This window comes from Plecotus auritus, assembly GCF_963455305.1.
Source record: "Plecotus auritus genome assembly, chromosome: 14".
Classification (NCBI taxonomy): domain Eukaryota; kingdom Metazoa; phylum Chordata; class Mammalia; order Chiroptera; family Vespertilionidae; genus Plecotus; species Plecotus auritus.
In genome coordinates this window covers 15,797,710-15,818,171 of record NC_137780.1, presented here as the reverse complement: position 1 = coordinate 15,818,171, position 20,462 = coordinate 15,797,710, and the positions used below count along the sequence as shown (strand labels likewise).

At 40.8% G+C, this 20,462-nt stretch overlaps 1 protein-coding gene across 1 annotated transcript in view; it reads left to right on the top strand.

Moving 5' to 3' along the window:
• Positions 1–591: 591 nt before the first annotated feature.
• Positions 592–20,462, top strand: part of AHCTF1 (AT-hook containing transcription factor 1) — a 76,134-nt gene continuing 56,263 nt past the window's right edge. The window contains exons 1-4 of the mRNA XM_080651298.1: positions 592–884; positions 10,089–10,216; positions 12,734–12,987; positions 16,452–16,632. Of these exons, the coding sequence (XP_080507424.1) occupies positions 10,096–10,216; positions 12,734–12,987; positions 16,452–16,632 (556 nt within the window). The 5' untranslated portion in view covers positions 592–884; positions 10,089–10,095. The remainder of the gene's footprint in view (positions 885–10,088; positions 10,217–12,733; positions 12,988–16,451; positions 16,633–20,462) is intronic.

Here is a 20,462-nt window from a genome sequence, read left to right as displayed (position 1 = left end):
CGCACTCGGATGTTCAGATATATATATAGGAGGGAGGAAAAAGCGTCCCCCCGTTAGTCTGGTGCTCATTTTTAGCACCGAAAGTAGGAGCAGAAAGAACGAAAAACACCGAGGGCAAACGGGGTGTCCAGGAGGTCAAAGATTATCTCTTGTCCGCCAGCAAGCGTGGCCGAACGATAATGCAGCGAAGCTCCCGCCACAGACGGCACCCCGCGGGACCTCAGATGAAGACTACCATTCCCGACTCTGCGCCGGGCCCGCGAGTCCAACCGCCCCAGCAATTTGGCGCGCAAGGCATTGTGGGAATCGTAGTCTTTCTTCCCCTCAGCTCATTAAAGGCGAGGCGATCGTATTTTATGTAAACGACGGCCTTTCCTGACGCTGCCGCTTCCCTTCCCTTGCTTTTCTTACCCCACCTTCTTTCACGCGGAGTTTAAAAATTCCCGCGGTGCCGGCGCGCGAGGCCGAACACTCGCGAGAACTCCGGTCCCCGCGCCGCGATCTCCTTCCCCTCTCCCCTCCCTCTCGGCCCTCCCCCTTCCCTCCCCTCCCGGGCGTGTGGGACTCGGTCTGCCTGCCCCGGGTAATGCGCAAAGCGGGGCTGGCGCTGTCGGAGCGGAGGAGGCAGAGTCGCGTGGGGGAGGACCCCGAACCGCGTCGGCGTTCCGGTCGCTGAGCACTCGGCGGCCCGCGCCGGGGCAGGCAGTGTCGGTGTGCGCTCCGAGGCGGTCAGAGGCCCGCGCGAGCGGCGGAGGTGTGCGCCTCCAGCCTGTGGCGACCGTGTCTCCCGGGAGATGCTGTGACGGACCGCGCGGGAGGAGCTCGCGCCTCGCCTCGCGCCCCACCGGACCTGCGGCCGCGGCGGCGGGGCCACCCGCCCTCAGGTAGGGAGGGGCGGGGAGGGAGGCTGTGGGCTCCCGTGGCGGAGGGCGGGTCTGCGCGGCCTGGGCCCGTGCGGCCGCCCGGCTTCTCCCGCCTCGCGGCGCCCGCGGGGCCCCCGCGTGCCGGGCCTAGGCCTGGCATTGACCCGCCCAATGAGCGGCCGCGACCCGGCTCGCGGGCCGGGCCGAGGGGGAACGTTGGCGGTTGCGGCGCGCACCGGGGCGGGTTATATAACCGAGGCATGGCGGCGCGGTGGCACATGGCGGCGGAGAAGCCCTTTGGGGTGTACTCGGCGTTGGCGTGGCTCACGGTCTCCGGGCTGTTCGGCTCCTCCCGAGCGCTCTCCCGTGCGGCTGAGAGCATGGCGGGCCTCCCCCGGGGACCGCCGCAGCGCGGTGTGAGCGGCTGTTACACGGACGCCTGCTGCTCGGGCTGCTCGGCGTGGCTCCGGTGAGTCCGGGCGGGGAGCGGGACTCGAGATTTAAAAGGCGCGGCGAATCGGCCCGGGAACGGGGACCAAGGTGCCCGCACCTCTCCCAGGGCCCGCTTGGTGTGCGTCCCACCTGCAGAGGAGAGCGCACACCTTGGGCAGGGTCACACGTACCTCAGTCGTCCCAGCTGGAAAGTCAGTTACTTCTGTTACTGGTTGTCGGTGGTTTTTGTGGGTTTTTTGGCGGGGGGCGGGTTAGGGGGAAAGCAAGTTAATTTGCTCTCAAAGCCAACGAAATTTATTCATACTAGGTAGCTGTTCTTTTTTTTCTTCTTAATAGTCATTTGGAGAACTATTTGGAAGAACCTGTGTCCTTTAGGATAAAATATGTCTCTATGTTATTCACAAATTATACTAAGGAGCCAGGAGATTTTAAGAACCTTCTTTGATGAACTTTCATTGGTTGGATCTGTGAGGAGGGAAGAATTAGGGTGCGTTTGAGGTTATTTTGGAGGCTTTAAACAGGAATGACAAGCCCAGCTCCAGTCAATGCTTGAGAGACGCTCTGAGTTGTGCTATAGTTTTTAATGCTAATTCTTTCCGGACTGTAGTTTTTAACGCGCATTTTTCAATAACCTAGTACCAAAGTGTCACCAATTCGCAAAACAGCTATGATTATTTTTCAAAAACTGTTTTTTAAAGGTTTTTATACAGCAATTTTGCAACAGACACATGAGGACTTAAAAGGAACTCAATATTGTTTCTTTCTCTCCTGACCATGAAGTCTAACTGCCCTTGAGGTAGATCATTGGTCTCTACAATAGGGCTGCTCTGTTTAGCCTCCGTATTCACGGATCTTAGGCTTCAGCTACTCCAGAATCATCCCCAGTCCTGGGCCCATTTTCTTAAAGATGCACTTTGATGTTCCTTTGCTCATGTCTTCAGCCTGGAGTGCATCTCTGCCTTTTTCAAGTTCTCAAATTTCAAATCCTTGTTAGTGTAAATGCCACCTTTTCTATGCCCTCTTTCACTTCCCTTCATCCCCCCTCTCCCTGGGATCTCACAGCACATACACCTCCATTGTAGCCTTGACGTGTGTCCGGTATTTTAATGGGTATGTATCTACTCTTAGCATGTAACTCCTTGAGGTCAGGAAGTAGGTGATCTTTTTGCCCCTGCATTCTTTTCCAATACAATGTGTTAAAAGTAGTTGGTGATTAATAATAAATGTTTGAGTTGTTTGAAAGATCAAATGCTGAAACGTTTTTGGGTTTACATTTAAGTCATAATTGTCTTTTTGAGTCAAAAAGAAACATATGTGTACCAAATGCTTTATAGACATGTTTGCTCAGTATATATTGCAGCATTGAACAACTAGTTTTATTTTTTGCAGTGGAATTCGGCTGCTTTTAATGGTGTGTATTTCACAGAGATGACATGGTATTCTGTATTACTATTTTTCCTAGTAATTTTTGCAAATTGTGTTTAGCTTAATACTGAAACAATGTAGTGTACTTAAAAATAAGTTGGACCCAATATTGGATTATTTATTTATTTTTATTGATTTCAGAGAGTAAGGAAGAGGGAAAGAGAGAAACATCAGTTATGAGAGAGAATCATCAATTGGCTGCCTCCTGCATGCCCCCCACTAGGGATGGAGTCTGCAACCCGGGCCCGGGCCCTGACTTGGAATTAAACCGTGGCCTCCTGATTCATAGGTTGATGCTCAACCACTGAGTCATGCCAGTCAGGCCCAATATTGAGTTTTTTAAGAGCAGTTTTAGGTTCACAGCAAAATTGAGTGGAAGGTACAGAGATTTCCACTCATGCATAGCTTTCCCCACCATCAGCATCCCCCACCAGTCAGAACAACTGGTGAACCTACATGGATGCATCATTATCATCCAAAGTCTGTGGTTTGCATTAGGTTGTACTCTTGGTGGTGTATGTTCTGTGGGCTTGGACAAATGTATAATGTCATGTATCCACCTTTACAGTATCAAAGTAGTTTCACTGCCCTAGCAATCCTGTGTTCTGCCTATTCATCCCTCCCTCCTGCTAACCCCTGGCAGCTACTGGTCATTTTACTGCTTGCACAGTTTTGCCTTTTTCGTAATGTCATATAGTTGGAATCATGCTCTATGTAGCCTTTTCAGATGGGCTTCTTTCACTTAGTAATATGCATTTAAATATCCTCCGTGTCTGTTCATGGCTTGGCAGCTTTTTGTTGTAAGCACTGAACAGTTATTGTATGGATTACACCACTCTTTATCCAGTCACTTACTGAAGGACGTGTGGGTTGTTTCCAGGTTTTAATAATTATGAGTGAAGCTGTTATATATACCCGTGTTCAGGTTATTGTGTAGACATGTTTTCAGTTCCTTTGGATAAGTACCAACGAGTGTGATTGTTGGATTATGTGTTAAGAATATGTTTAATTTTTTAAGAAACTGCCAAACTGTCTTCCACAGTGGAGGTACCATTTTGTATTCCCACTAGCAACGAATGAGAATTCCTATGGCTCCACATCTTCACAGCCTTTGCTGTTATCAGTTTTCGGTATTTTGGCCAAAATAATAGGTGAAATCAGGTATGTAGTGTTTTTTTACATTGACTTAAGAATTCCACTCAATATGTTTTCTAGTCTGGGCACCTGTTTTATACAAAAGAACATACACATATTAATTTCCTTCAATTTATAATCACTAAATCTAACCAGTACAGGAATAATACCCAGATCACCTAAGCTGTGGTGTTCTGAATATTCTTAGTTATACCCTAATTTCACTAACTGCCCAAGATTTTCTGGGATAAACTCACTGCCACTTGAATTAATTGGGTACTTTTGGAGATAAAGTTCAAAGAACTCTGAATGAGTCTTCTTTGGGGGATTACTGCCAGGGGTCCTCAGACTTTTTAAACAGGGGGCCAGTTCACTGTCCCTCAGACCGTTGGAGGGCCGGACTATAGTTAAAAAAAACACTATGAACAAATTCCTATGCGCACTGCGGGCCCGGGACGAGTTGGCTGCTAAAGCAGGACAGGCAGCGGCACCCGGCGGGCCGGATAAATGTCCTCGGCGGGCCGCAGTTTGAGGACCCCTGTTAGACATTAGTTAGCAATTAGCAATAGAGGCCGTGCTGATCCTTCTGGCACCACTGGGAGAGCACAAACTACAGGAGTGGAATCGTTATACTTGCTTGAGGCAAAGCAGTTCAGTTCTGTGTCTCACACGCAGATATGTGAGAAATACCCACTGCAGGTCTGGGGCAGCGGGCAGTGCTACCACGGGAAGTGCCTTCTTCTGAGGGTCCCTTTCAGCCTCAGAGACCAGGCTTTGACTTCCCACTTACAGAAATTTTATCACGAAGATCTTACACTCAACGTCTTAAGATGATGGTTTTCATGTGAGTGTTTTCTAAGTCCACTGTTAGCACCTTTAATTTATTTCAGGGCTTTATTCATTACTTTTAAGCTTCAACCTGCAGGTGTGCTTCTATTTCTACATATGCTAAAGACAGGCCATTGCCCAAGGCCTGAGGCTGCTCGCCAAGCTGGACCTGGACAGTAGCATCTGTGACTTCTTAATGTTTTAATTTGTGTTTCCCTCATGACATATGATGTGCAACATCTTTTCATGTGTTTATTTGCTGTCTATATGTCTTCTTTATTGAGGTGCCTGTTTAAGGTCTTTGGCCATTTTTAAATTGGTTGTTTCTTGCTGGGTTTTAAGAATATTGAGTGTGTGTGTGTGTGTGTGTGTGTTTTAAATAAATTGAAATTTATTGTTTTAACATGTTTATTCCTGTCCCTGCTAGTATCTTGCTATTCTAATTTACTACATATGTAGGACCTATTAGTTGCAAGTCGTTGTGACCCTCTGGAATTCACAGGAATAAGATACAATTTTTGCCTTTTTTTAAAAAAATATTTTTATTGATTTCAAAGAAGAAGGGAGAGGGAGAGAGAGATAGAAACATCAATGATGAGAGAGAATCACGGATTGGCCACCTCCTGCACGCCCCCTACTGGGGATCGAGCCTGCAACCTGGGCATATGCCCTTGATTAGAATCGAACCTGGGACCCTTCAGTTCACAGGCCAATGCTCTATCCATTGAGCCAAACCAGCTAGAGCTGATTTTTGCCTTTTAGAAAATCAGTATAGTGGAGAAGACAGGCAAGCACAAGGAATGAATTTTTAAAAATTATATTTAGCATTTCTAACACAAAGGTGAAAGGGGTGATCTTAGAGATGAAAGGGTGGATCTACCCAGACCTTATTGGGGAATCTAGTCTGTGAATGATGGGCTTTGATAGATGGAGGTGAAAGGAGAGACAGCAGAAATAAAAGAATGAAAGTGCTAGGCAGTGGCAAACTCATGAAGGAAGTTAGGTGGTTTGAGGAGACGATGCTGCAAAATAGTCTGGGACTTGCAGGTTGTGGAGAGCCTTGATTGCCTGTGGCTGAAGTGTTAACTGTAATATGCAATAGGGAGTCATTGAAGAGTTTGAGAAGGGGAGTGACATGATCCATGTGCTTTGTGAAGAAAACAAACAGTATTTACATGTGACAGCCAGCACAGCGTTGGGGCTGTGCCTAGCTAGGTCTTGAGGAGGAGTGGAAACTTTGTAAGTTACCTTTTAGAGGTTGCCAATGCTGGCATGTCATAAAAGCTTTTTCTTTTGGAAGTAATGTTGTTTCACTGTCATATTGCTTACATTGTTTTCAGTAAGTCTCCTGTCATTATCTTTGTTTCTTTGTGTGAGGTGCTACTTTTCTCCCTGTATTTTGGTGGAGTTTTTTCATGTTTCTTGTGCTTATGAGGTTTACTGACCTTTTTGGATTTGTGGGATTATAGTTGTCATCAAATTAGGGGAAAATTTGGCCATTTGTTTTTCAAATATTTCTGTCCTCTCCTTTTGGAGATCTCTCTTACAAATATTAGGGCACTTGAGGTTGTGCCATCGCTCTGTCCTTTCCCTCCTGGCCCCAGCCTTCTTTCTCTCTCTGCTTCATTTTAGACAGTTATTTACTGTGGGTGTTTACATTTACTACTACTTCCTATGTCTAATCTATTAATACCATTCGATGTATTTGTCATCTCTAGATATTTGATTTAGTTTTACATCTTCCAGATCTCTCATTAACATGCTCATCCTTCCTCTATCATCTTGGACTACTAAAGGCTAGAATAACTGATTTAATTTCCTCATCTACTCATTCTAACTTAAGTCATTTTTAGGTCTGTTTCTATTTCTGTTAGCTGTTTTTCCCTGCTTACTATGAGTCCTTTTCCTGCAGCTTTGCTTGCCTGACGATATATATATATATATATATATATATATATATATATTTAAATGTATCTATTGATTTCAGAGAGGAAGGGAGAGGGAGAGAGAGAGAGAGAAACATCAATGATGAGAGTGATTGGCTTCCTCCTGCACGCCCCCTACTGGGGATCGAGCCCACTAGGGCGCCTGATGATATTTTTAATAATTTTCTTGTTGTTGTTTAGTTGATTTTAGAGAGAGAGAGAGAAAAAGAGAGGGGGAGAGAGAGAAACATCAATTTATAGTTCCTCCACTTATTCATGCCTTCATTGGTTGATTGTATGTGCCCTGACTGAGAATGGAACCCGAAACCTTGGCATATCAGGACGATGCTCTAATCAACTAAGCTACCAGGCCAGGTGTCTGATGATTTTAGATTGGATTGCAAACATTGTAAATTTTGCTTTCTTAAGTACTGAATATTTTTGCATTCCTTTATATAGTCTTGAGCTTAGTTCCAAATAAGTTAGTTGGAAAGACTTTGATTCTTTTGAGGCTTGCTTTATTGAGCCTTTCTAGACAAGGGCTAATTTTTCTCCCTACTACTGAAGAAATCAATGCCTTTCTGAGTACTCTACTGTGTGCCCCATGTATTACGAGGTTTTTCCACTATGGAGCTATTTCTGGCCGTGTGTAAGCTCTAGGGGTTGTTTCTCCTTTAGTTTTACAGTGATTCACTCCTTGGCCTCTGGTAGTTTCCTTACATGCTTACGTTGATCACATGAAGACTCAGGGGAAACCACTGCAGAATTCTGGAGCTCTTTGTATGGCCAGTTGCACTGCAGTACTCTGCCTGGGAATTCTAGCTGCCTTTGGCTTCCTGGCATTCTCAACTCTCTCTTCTCAACTTAGCTTAACCCTTGGGCTCTCTTTGGGTTCCCCACTGTGCTCTGTGTCCTGGGCATTCTGTACACAGCCGGAGAGGTCATCTTGTTGGTTTTACTTCCCTAAGGGCCCACTATCCTGTGCTACCTTTTGTCCATTGTCTGAACTCCTTGTTTTCATATATTCTGCCCTGTTTTTTAAAGTGTGAGGGTATGTCTGGAGTGGAAATTACAATTTAAAAATACACTGTGACTCAGCCAGTACTTCCACGTTATAATCTTTGTTTTATATTAAAAACAATATAACAGTAACAGACAACACATCCAGCCTCAGAAAGAAAATGTTTTATTTTCAAATAATTGATCATTGTGCATTACTCATTCAGATGACCTTTGGAATCACCTTGTGAAAGTCTTAAAAATTATGTTGGGATGAGCCTGATTGAATTGCATTGATTATAAAACTTTTTTGCTGAATGCCCATGAACACACCACTGAATACATTTTGAGGAGAGCTACCACATGGAATTCTGAAGGTTTTAGCTCTGGATAAATGACTTTGGTTTTAAGTTTATTTTCTTTTGTTTTGTTTTATTTGTTAATCCTCACCCGAGGATATTTTTCCATTGATTTTTTAGAGAATGGAAGGGAGGGGAGAGACAGAGAGAGAGAAACATCAATGTGAGAGAGGCACATCGATTGGTTGCCTCCAGCATGCGCCCCGACCAGGGCTGGGGATCCAGCCTGCAACGGAGGTATGTGCCCTTCACCAGAGTCAAACCTGGGACCCTTCAGTCCGCAGGCCCATGCTCTGTCCACTGAGACAAACAGGCTAGGGCTGGTTTTAAGTTTAATAGGAAAATACATGAACTACCTTCAGTTTGCCATTACACTGGTTTTATCAAGGCTAGGGAAGGCCATCAGAGGAGGAAACGTGATATCAATTATGGTGGCCTTTCCTAAAGTTTTCCTCCGTACTAAGATACTTAGGAGAGAGGAATGTGATCAATTTGTGAAAAAATAATGCTTTCAGCAATTAAGGCTTGAGTCTAGGATCCTCCTATAAATATGAGATGTACTTGAAGCTAATGGCCACTATTTTCCATTTACTATATTGTAGTAATTATAACCTAATTAATTTATATTAAATTATACTTCAGGATCTGTTTTGGGTAATAAAAAGGCTTCCACTTTTTGTTGTTGTTAATCCTCACCTGAGGATATTTTTCCATTGATTTTTAGAGAGAGGGGAAGAGGGAGAGAGTGAGGGAAGTGAGAAAGAAACATTGATTGGTTAACTCCTCCTGCAGAGGCCCCAGTCAGAGATCAAACCGCAATCTGAGTATGTGCCCTGACGGAATCAAACCGGAAGCACGATGCTCCAACTGCGCCACCTGGCCAGGGCTCTTCTTAATTTTTAAAGTTTCTTCCTCACTAGCAAGCTAAATCTCTGGTTTCTTTAAGCATATTAAACATACTTGTTTTCTGATTATTTCACTATCTGAAGTCTTTGCAGACTTATTTTGCCAGCTGTTGATCATGATATCATTATTCTGTTTTGTTATTTTAACTGTGAGCCCCTTTTCGTTGGAATTTTGAGAACTCTGAAGATTCCAGAGAAAATTTGGTGGTTTTTGAACGTTGCTTGGAACGTTACCAACCTGAGAATACTTTATAAAAAATTCTTACAACGTAGCTTAAATTCTGGCCACTGATTTGTGTGAAGGGAAATTTTATGAGTAGAGACTTGTTGCCAAGGTCAAAACAGGCAACTTTATTGCTCCTTGTCCTGCACAATGGATGTTTCTCTGGCTAATCTTTATGCTGATGATATAGTGCTGTGGAGTGTGATGTAGAGTGGTGGGGTGGGGAGGCTCTCCTTAGCTTATTGGCTTTGGCTCTGTGGCCCAAAGCTTTATCTTCCCCCCGTCTGGATCTCAGAGTGCTGAAAACGACGTCAGGATCTCCAGGACGGGTCATCCTCAAAGCCCAAGCCAGCTTACTTGCCTTACAGAATGCCTACGGTCTCTTCCCTTTTGGCTTTGCCAACGCAGTAATCATTGAAAAAGATACTTTTATATTTTAACTATTATTTTTGATTGTTTACAGTGGAAGGATCATTCAGGGAATCTAGTCTTCTATATATATGGAAATGAAAGATAATTTTAGAATTTTTTCTATCTAGTTAAAGTTGTGCCAAACTCCGTTTCTTAAGTTACTGTGGATTTGGACATTTTTTTTCTTGGACTTTTCCCCCTTTTACCGTAGCAGTAATTTTTCTAAAATGAATATTACTATTTTTTTTTTTTATGTGTGAAGTATTCTTTGAGAGTCAGGCAATAAGATTAATTGCATTGAACCAGTTTTCAAAGAATCTAGGGACTCATATGTCCTTGGGACATATGGCTTAATGAAGCTTTACATATTCTGCTAAGTCTGTTGGGAAATATTTTCTTAGGAGAGAATACCTCAGATCCAGAAGCACATTAATATGTATTTTATAATCATACTTCGGTTAGGGTTTTTATTTTTGATGGTTTTTCTTTTCTTTTTCTCCTGGTTAGAGATAAGTGTATTGTGATAGAAATATCATGGAGATACCTTTTTTAAACATTTGCAGTGAAAGTATGCAAGACTTAACAGCACAAGTGACGAGCGGTCTTGTGCAGTTCCCAGAAGTGACTATTGAAGCCCTGGGAGAAGATGAAATCACATTAGAATCTGTACTTCGTGGAAAGTTTGCTGCAGGTAAAGTAATGTTGCTGAAAATTTACAAATTTGATGGATTTGTAAGATAAGTAATAAGTATCTATTGCAATTTCTTTAATATGGATGAGGAAAAAAAGCATATCCTGGTTAGAGTGGTCTTAAGTAAATATATAACATCTATGACTACATATATAGTAGTATCTACGTACTCTGGAACACATTTTCAGTGACTCTTGGGAGGGAGTAGAGCTTATTTTTCTTCATTAAAAATACCGTATATTTAATACCTTTTAGTATTGAGTATCTACATTTGGAAAGTAGAAATAATACACAGCTGGTTTTTCTTTATAATTAGTAAGTTTTTTTGGTGAGCTTGGATTAGAACCAACAGTCTTATGAATAAAGTAATTCTGAATTTTAGGGCCCTTTGTGAGACAAAATATTAGTTTTGTAATTCCATTAATCTGAACAAGATCTCAGTATATATGGTTTGGATTATATAATACAGAAAACCACACCAAAGAAGCCATTATATGATGAATTTCAGCTTAGTAAAAGACACTGCAGAATACTTTTTTAAAAAGATGTTTTTATTGATTTTAGAGACGGGAAGGGAGAGAGAGAAACATCTATTGGCTGCCTCCTGCCGGGAATCAAGCCCACAACCTGAGCATGTGCCCTGACCGGGAATGGAACTGGTGACTTTCAGTGCATGGGACAACGCTCAACCAGCTGAGCCACACTGGCCAGGGCTGCAGAAGGCTTTTCTGAAAGTGACTATCACAACCCTCCTTCCTAGGAGAAAGGAGCGAGACATTTGTATGGTCATTTAGATATGTACAGTGCTATTCTCTTGAACAGTATTTACTGTAACAACTTTTCATTGAGGTAAATACTAGGTTTTTCTAAGTAATCACTCCTCTGTGTAGCTGAGAATCAAATAGGTGAAGTAACCTGATCTAAGTTACTTAGATAGCAGGTGGCAAATATGAGCTTTGAACCCATGCCTTCTATGTCCCCACTGTGCCATACTACTTCCTTAAACTATTTAGCCTCCCCTCAGCTATAATCTAGTATATCCAACTATCTATCTACTTAGATGCATGAGACATCAGAAATTTAGTAATGCCCTAACCGGTTCGGCTCAGTGGATAGAGCGTCGGCCTGCGGACTCAAGGGTCCCAGGTTCGATTCCGGTCAAGGGCATGTACCTTGGTTGCAGGCACATCCCCAATAGGGGGTGTGCAGGAGGCAGCTGATCGATGTTTCTCTCTCATCGATGTTTCTAACTCTCTATCCCTCTCCCTTCCTCTGTATAAAAAATCAATAAAATAAATATATATTTTTAAAGTTTTATAAAAAAATATTTAGCAATAAAAGTTACCACCGTCAATCTAGCAGCTCAAGGGAAAATTCAGGGTCTGTTTTTTCTTCTTCTGTTTTTCTTACCTCCCATATCTTATTCATCAGCAAGCAGGTCCTTTTAGTTCTGCCTCTAAGATGAATCTTCAATCAACTTTTCCCTATTGATCACCAACCAAGCATAGGTATCATTTCCCCACTTCTTTATGCTTGCGCCTTATTGTCCATTCTCTGCTTAACAGCTAGAGTAACATTTTTTTAAATTTTATTTACTTTTAAATTTTTTATTGATTTCAGAGAGGAAGGGGAGGGGGAGGGGGAGAGAGATAGAAACATCAATGATGAGAATCATTGATCGACTGCCTCCTGCACAAGGTTCAATTCCCAGTCAGGACACATGCCTGGGTTACGGGCTTGATCAAGCATGTGTCCTGACTGGGAATTGAACCTTGACCTCCTGGTTCATTTCAATGCTCAACCACTGTGCCACGCCAGCCGGGCTGGAGTAACATTTAAAAACATAAATCAGGTTGTCACTGTCCTGCTTAATACCCTCTAGTTACTTTAAATTGCATGAAGATTAAAATTCATACACGACTAGTAAGGGGACAAGACGGGCTTCTGATAGATGCTTCCTTTTGTTATGCTATTTAGGTCTTGTCTTCTCAGTTAGATTTTGAATTCTTCTGGGATAGAGTCACATGTTGTATTTTAGAACACCTAGTTTAACTCTTAAGGTATAATGTAGTTAAAATAATGGGCTTTGGACTTAATTGGGATCTACTTCTGCTCTGGTATTTAGCTGTTCCTCTTTGGGCAAGTTATTTAACTATGAAAGTTTAGTTACCTTTTCTCTGTATTGAGGTTCAACAAGGAGTCAATGAAATAATGCATTTAATCACATAGCATGGTGCCTTTACTGGTACTAGAGGCCCAGTGCACGAAATTCATGCTTGGGTAGGGTTTCTAGGCCTGGCTGGCGATCAGGGCCAATCGGGGCCTTCCTTTGTTCCACACCACCTCCTGGTGGTCAGCGCACATCATGGCAAGCGATCGGTCTCCTGGTCGAACTCCCATGGGGTAATTTGCATATTAGGCTTTTATATATAGAGAGATTATGTATACAATTTTTTAGTTTTGTTGTGCACATACAATATTAAAATAAGCAACATTTTTGTTTTTTTTTTCTTCTAGCGAAAAATGGGCTTGCTTACTTGACTTGTGGCCCACAACTTGAGGTAGTGCACTCCATAACAGGAGAGCGGTTGTCTGCATATAGATTCAGTGGACTGAGTGACGAGTCACCTATAATCCTCGCTGTGAAAGAGTTCTCTTGGCAGAAGAGAAGTGGATTGTTGATTGGACTGGAAGATGCAGAAGGGAGTGTCCTCTGTCTCTACGACCTGGGCATATCACGAGTGGTTAAAGCAGTCGTTCTTCCTGGAAGGGTAGGTACTGTGTAAGACGTGTGGACATCTTGTTTCAGAACTGAGCCCCTGCTGATGACAGTGTCAATGGTGCGTGTACTCAGTGTACTTCCAATTGGTTTACTTTCATGGAAGTGTGCTATTTTTCATTTAAAAGTTCAAAATAAAAAAGTTTATAAAAATATTTATCACTTTGGCTTTTCCCCCCGTTTTGTTTGAGGCTACAGTTGGCCCTTGAACAATGCAGGGGTTAGACGCACTGATCCTTCCCGCCCCCTCGCACAGGTGAAAATCTGTGCATAACTTTTTTTTTTTTTTTTTTTTTTTTTTTATTGATTTTTTACAGAGAGGAAGGAAGAGGGATAGAGAGTTAGAAACATCGATGAGAGAAACATCGATCAGCTGCCTCTTGCACGCCCCCTGTTGGGGATGTGCCCGCAACCAGGGTACATGCCCTTGACCGGAATCGAACCTGGGACCCTTGAGTCCGCAGGCCGACGCTCTATCCACTGAGCCAAACCGGTTTTGGCTGTGCATAACTTTTGACTCCCCAAAACTTAATAGCCTACCGTTGACTAGAAGCCTTACTGATACAATTAACACATACTTTGTATATTATGTTTTATATACTGTATTCTTACAATAGTGTAAGCTAGAGAAAAAAAAAAGAAAATCAAAAGGAAGAGAAAATACATTTATAGTACTGAATATACTATGAAAAGAAATCCACGTGTAAGTGGATCTGTGTAGTTCAAACCTGTGTTGTTCAAGAATCAACTACATAGTCTTGGAGCAATATGGAAAACATGTCTTTGTTATTATTTAAGATTTGAGGAATGTATTTAAATAGTGGACTCATTTCTAATCACCATTTCTTAACTGTAGTCTATATATGCCCTCCACATGCCAGACATTTCACCAGGTAGTAATTATAGACGTACTTTGAATTTGGTTTGTTCAGGTTTCATACATGAAGAGAACCTGTATACACTTAACGAATGCACACACATCCACAAATATAAAGTTATGGAATAATAGAGTTCTTCCTATACCTGGCGTGGAAAAGTATATACTGAGATATACATAAAAATGTGTGTATGTATATAGTGGTAGAATAGAGTTTTTAAAGTTAAAAGGGAACTTAATGACAAAATAGTTGAGGAAACTGACCTTGTAGGCCAATGTGTGCAGGGTCTGCAGTAATTGATAGTGTTATATATGTACTTGCCAGTGGTGATAATTCTAAGGCAGAATTTCATTGAGTGCTTACTATAAATCAAGCTATTTGCTAGATTTTGAGGACAAATAGATGAATTGAACTTGGTTCATGCTATCTAAAATCTTGTAGTCTAATAGAAGGCTGATGATAAGATTACAGCATAAATATAGTAAGTATTTTCATAAATTCAACCATTTAGAGCATGGAGAACACCTGAATAATTTCTACTCAAAAAGGTTGGACATTTCAGGCAAAGGGACCAGAATGTAAAAAGTCATAGTATATGGTACATTTGGAAAAGAGACTTATTTAGAACTAGAAGCCCGGTGCATGAAATTCGTACACGGCTAGGGTACCTATGCCTGGCTGGTGATCAGGGCCGATTGGGGCCTTCCAGCTGCCAGCCAGGGCCTCCCTTCATTTCACGCCACCCCCGGTGGTCAGTGCACATCATAGCAAGCGATTGAACTCCTGGTCGAACTCCCAAGGGGCACTTTGCATATTAGCCTTTTATATATATAGATAGCTGCAGGGAGCGGGGAAGTAGGAAGCGGGAGCTAGTAATGGTGAAGATGGAGATGTGAATGACCTTGTTTGCAATTAGGGCTTCCTCCCAAAGTCTGTGGTGGAGTTATTTTAAGTTTAAAGCAGAACTCCAGTGTAAAAAGCTCTTTGGACTGGAATAGTTCAGGTAAATAATGGCTGATGAACTGAATCACGGAAATGACAGGAGAAACAGAGAGGGAGGGACAGCTTTAGTATACACTCAGAGGTAACATGGACAGGACTTGTTGATTATTTGGATACGAGTAATTGAGAAGGAACTTACCTAAGTTCCTGATACTCAGTTGGGTGGATGGCTGCTATCACCCCTTCTTCCCTCTCTCTAAAATCAATATATTAAAAACCCCAAAAGTTTAAAATTAAATAAGGTAGCATTACTGATTACTTATATAGCATTTATATGAGGAAAATAAGCTGTGACAGATTCCTCACCCCTCGCTGAGGAAATGGAAGAAAATACGCTTCCTGATATAGAAAAGGAAGATAGTCCATGAAATTACGGCTTTTAGAATTAGAAACACTACGGAATATTTTGTGTGCTAATGAAATATAGATAGAACCAGGCTTTTATCTCTGGTAAAAAATTGTAGACTTAACTTTGATTTTACATTAATGCATTATATCATTAACAAATTTTCTCTCTTTTTTCTAGTAATTTTAGTCAGTATTATAGTAGAAATCACCAAATACTTAACACTATGTCATATATCATGCCTAATTAATATTTGAATTAATAGGAAACAGAAGGAAAGCTAAGTAGAAAATAAAATATGGACTATTAGGTACAGATATTTAAGATTTAACTCATGAATGAAGGGGGGTATAATTCTGTAATGTAGCTACAGTATGATTTTAAGTAATTTCATTCCTTGTTAAATGCCAGTGATTCAGTCACTGCTAAAACTTTATGTGAAGTCCATTATAATACAGCCCTTTTATTTTTTTAAATATATTTTTATTGATTTCAGAGAGGAAGGGAGAGGGAAAGAAACATCAATGATGACTCATTGATCACCTGGCTCTTGAATGCCCCCTACTGGGGATCGTGCCTGTAACCTGGGCATGTGCCCTGACCAGGAACCTAACCGTGACCTCGCTTCATAGGTTGATGCTCTACTAGCCAGGCATAATATAACCCCTTTAAAGACCATTACACGTCATACTGTGTAAAGCCTTAAATAGGACTTTTTATTTTTTAAGAGTAAACAGTAAAATTTTCTGGAATGATTTATTTTTACTCTTAAGAAAAGAAGCTATATAATCATAGAGTAGCTGGTTAACAGCTTTAAAGTGAGAAAAATTTAGATTTGAATTTTCTATTTAATGAATGTGTGACTAGAATAATTCAACTGACCTTTCCAAGCATCTTTAAACAGGTAAAATTATATACAATATCAAAGGGTTATCCTGAACATTAAATGAACCAATTTGCACAATGTATGGCTTATATTAAATTCTCAATAAACATCAGTTATTTCAACTGCATGATTTTTTATATATTGAAATAATGGTATAATTACTATTATATTGAAAGATTTAATTATGTTATTCAGATTCACAAGTATCAGATGCAGATTTATGATTTTATGTTTGAAAATGTCTGTTATACCTAATAACCTGCCTTAACCTCAAAATTTATTATGTTTTAATTGCATTTTCTCACCTTGTATAAGAAAAGCAAGTCATGTATTCTCCTTTCTAGGTAATAGCTATTGAACCTATAATTAATCATGGAGGAGCCAGTGCAAGCACTCAGCATTTGCACCCAAGTTTGCGATGGCTTTTTGGGGTGGCAGCTGTGGCAACTAATGTTGGACAGATCCTTCTTATTGACCTATGTCTTGATGACTTAACATGCAGTCAGAATGAAGTGGAGGCATCAGGTAATTTCTTTGCTTAAAACCAAAAATTGAGCACCAGAATATTCTGATATAAGGGATTGGGTTTTTCCAAGTAAAAAAATTTTATATAGAGACTTCTTTATGTATCTTTGTTTCTTTCATTGTTTGGACCTATTGTTTTAATGTTTTGGGCACTGTTGATACCTTTTGCATGTTAGTCTATTTTGTTGATGAACTATTTATATACTAAAGTAGGTATTGAAAGAGAAGGTCCAGCCCATGTGGTTCAGTGATTGAGCGTTAATCTGTGAACCAGGATGTCATGGTTCGATTCCAAGGGCACATGCCCAGGTGTGGGCTCCATCCCCAGTGGCGGGTGTGGAGGAGGCAGCCAATCATTGAGTCTCTCTCATCATTGATGTTTCCATCTTTCCCTCTCCCTTCCTCTCTGAAATCAATAAAAATATATTTTTTTAAAAAGTGAAAGATAGGGATATTGATCTATTTATTTTCAGATATATACTGTAATAATACCAAGTAAATGCCAGACAAGGACTAAAGGTATAAAATGTTGAACTTTATCAAGATTTTATTTTTATCCAGGTAGGATCTAACAGTGTTTTGGCATGCTGTTTATGTTCCTGTGGTAAGACAAGACACAAATAATTCACTAGGAAATAACAGAGTGATTGAAAGTTATACCTTACATCCCAAAATAGAACTAATGCTACTCAAATAAAAATTAAAAAGTGAAGAGAGGCAGTTTTTTCTATTTAATATTAATGCTTATATTAATAAATTTACACTTTATCAATTGCTTTTAGGTTTTTGGCATATTTTTCATCTTTTAAATTTATGGGACTCCTAATTGGTTTATGTAGGGAGGGGAAGTAACTTAAAAACTTTTAATAATGTGTGGCCCTGCCCTCCCTGGTGTGTTCAGTGGTTAGAGCTTCGGCCTTCACACCAGAAGGTAGTAGGTTCAATTTCCAGTCAAGGGCACATACCTGAGTTCGATTTCTGGCCTTGGTTGGGGCATGTTCAGGAGGCAACCAATGTGTTTGTCTCACGTTGTTTCTCTTTCTCTATTTCTTTCTCCCCCTCCCTCCTTCCTTCTCCCTCTCTTTTCCTGCCTTCCTTCTACCATCTAGAAATCAGTGGAAAAATACTCTAGGTTGAGGATTAACAATAACAAAAATAACAGAAAAACAAACACCTGTGGCTCTGGCCAGGTGGCTCAATTGGTTAGAGTGCTGTCCTGTATGCTACACCAAAAGGTTGCTGGTTCAATTCCTGTCCTGGTCAGGGCACATACATAGATTGGGGTTCCATCCCTTGTCAGGGGTGCATACTGGAGGCAACCTATCAATGTTTCTCCCAAAAGGACCATTTGACCTTTGAGGACCTTGAATTTTATTTTATTTTTTATTGATTTCAGAGAGAGAGATAGAAACATTAGTGATCAAAGAGAATCATTGATTGGCTGCCTCCTGCATTCCCCCTATTGGGGATTGAGCCTGCAACCTGCACATGTGTCCTGACTAAGAATCAATTGTGCGTGACCTCCTGGTTCATAGGTCAACACGCAACCACTGAGCCACAACAGCTGGGCACCGTCTTGATTTTTAAAACATGCTGTAATATTGCAGATCTGTTCTTTTTTAAAAAATATATTTTTATTGATTTCAGAGAGGAAGGGAGAGGGAGAGAGATAGAAACTTGAATGATGAGAGGGAATCATTGATCGGCTGCCTCCTGCACGCCCCCTACTGGGCATATGCCCTCATCTGGAATTGAACCGGGACCCTTCAGTCCTCACTGTCTACTGAGCCAAACTGGCTAGGGCCACATCTGTTCTTTTATGGACCAGCTAAGAAATAGAAATAGAATAACTATTTTATCACTATTTTATCCCAGTTTATGAGCATAACTAATAAAAATTGTCAGTATGTAATAAAACTGCAAGTGGCAAAAATTTGACCAGAAATTGACTGAGGAACTTAACCATTTGAACTAAATTTAAATCTGTAAAATAAGTTTAAGTGAAAAGAATTGATTAGCAAAAAGAATAGTAAGTAAAAATGAGTTTGTAGAATATTAGAAATGGTTTAACTGTTCTTCATAGAAAATTGATAAAGGAATTAAATAGTCTTAAAGTTTTGTTCTGGAGTATGTTTTGTATATGATATAGCTGTAAGGCTAATTAAAATGCTTGTATCATAATTAAAACTTTAGATCAAAATAGAGTTAAAATACCTTTTTTAAAAAAATATTTGTTTATTAATTTCACTGAGGAAGGGAGAGAGAGAAAGAGATACATCATTGTTGCGAATCATTGGTTGGTTGCCTCCTACATGGTCCCCCACTGAGAATATAGCCAGCAACCCAGGCATATGCCCTGACTGGGAATTGAACCGTTACCTCCTGGTTCATAGGTCAACACTCAACCACTGAGCCACGCCTGGCTGGGCAGAGTTAAAACATCTTTTATTTCAGAAAGCAACAATCAGTAGTTGAATTTAGCACAAGGATAATTTTATAATTGAACTGCATTGTGATCAGAGGTCAGAAACATATCTCATTTATGAGAATTACTAAGCCATTGAATTTTTTAAAAATATTTTAATTGATTTTTTACAGAGGAAGGGAGAGGAATAGAGAGTTAGAAACATCAATGAGAGAGAAACATCGATCAGCTGCCTTCTGCACAACCCCTACTGGGGATGTGCCTGCAACCAAGGTACATGCCCTTAACCAGAATTGAACCTGGGACCTTTCAGTCTGCAGGCCGATGCTCTATCCACTGAGCCAAACCAGTTAGGGCAAGCCATTGAATTTTTTTTTCTTAATATATTTTTATTTTTATTTATTTTTTTAATCTTTATTGGTCAGATTATTACAGTTATTCCTCTTTTTCTCCCCCATAGTTCCCCTCCACCCGGTTCCCACCCCACCCCATTACCCCTCCCCCCCCATCCTCATCCATAGGTGTACGACTTTAGTCCAGTCTCTTCCCGCACCCCTCACACCCCTTTCCCCCCGAGAATTGTCAGTCCACTCCCTTTCTATGCCCCTGATTCTATTATATTCACCAGTTTATTCTGTTCATCAGATTTTTTATTCACTTGATTTTTAGATTCACTTGTTGATAGATATGTATTTGTTGTTCATAATTTTTATCTTTACCTTTTTCTTCTTCTTCCTCTTCTTAAAGAATACCTTTCAGCATTTCATATAATCCTGGTTTGGTGGTGATGAACTCCTTTAGCTTTTTCTTATCTGTGAAGCTCTTTATCTGCCCTTCAATTCTGAATGATAGCTTTGCTGGGTAGAGTAATCTTGGTTGTAGGTTATTGCTTTTCATCACTTTGAATATTTCTTGCCATGCCCGTCTGGCCTGCATAGTTTCTGTTGAGAAATCAGCTGACAGTCGTATGGGTGCTCCCTTGTAGGTAATCAACTGTTTTTCTCTTGCTGCTTTTAATATTCTCTCTTTGTCTTTTGCTCTTGGCATTTTAATTATGATGTGTCTTGGTGTGGTCCTCTTTGGATTCATTTTGTTTAAGGTTCTCTGTGCTTCCTGGACTTGTAAGTCTATTTCTTTCATTATTTCTTCAAATAGGTTTTCAGTATCTTGCTCGCTCTCTTCTTCTGGCACCCTGAAAATTCGGATGTTGGTACGCTTAAAGTTGTCCCAGAGGCTCCTTACACTATCTTCATATTTTAGGATTCTTTTTTCTTTTTGCTTTTCCAGCTGAGTGTTTTTTGCTTTTTTGTATTTCAAATCTTTGGCTTGATTCTTGCGATCCTCTAGTCTGCTGTTGGATCTCTGTATATTATTTTTTATTTCAGTCAGTTTATGCTTAATTTCT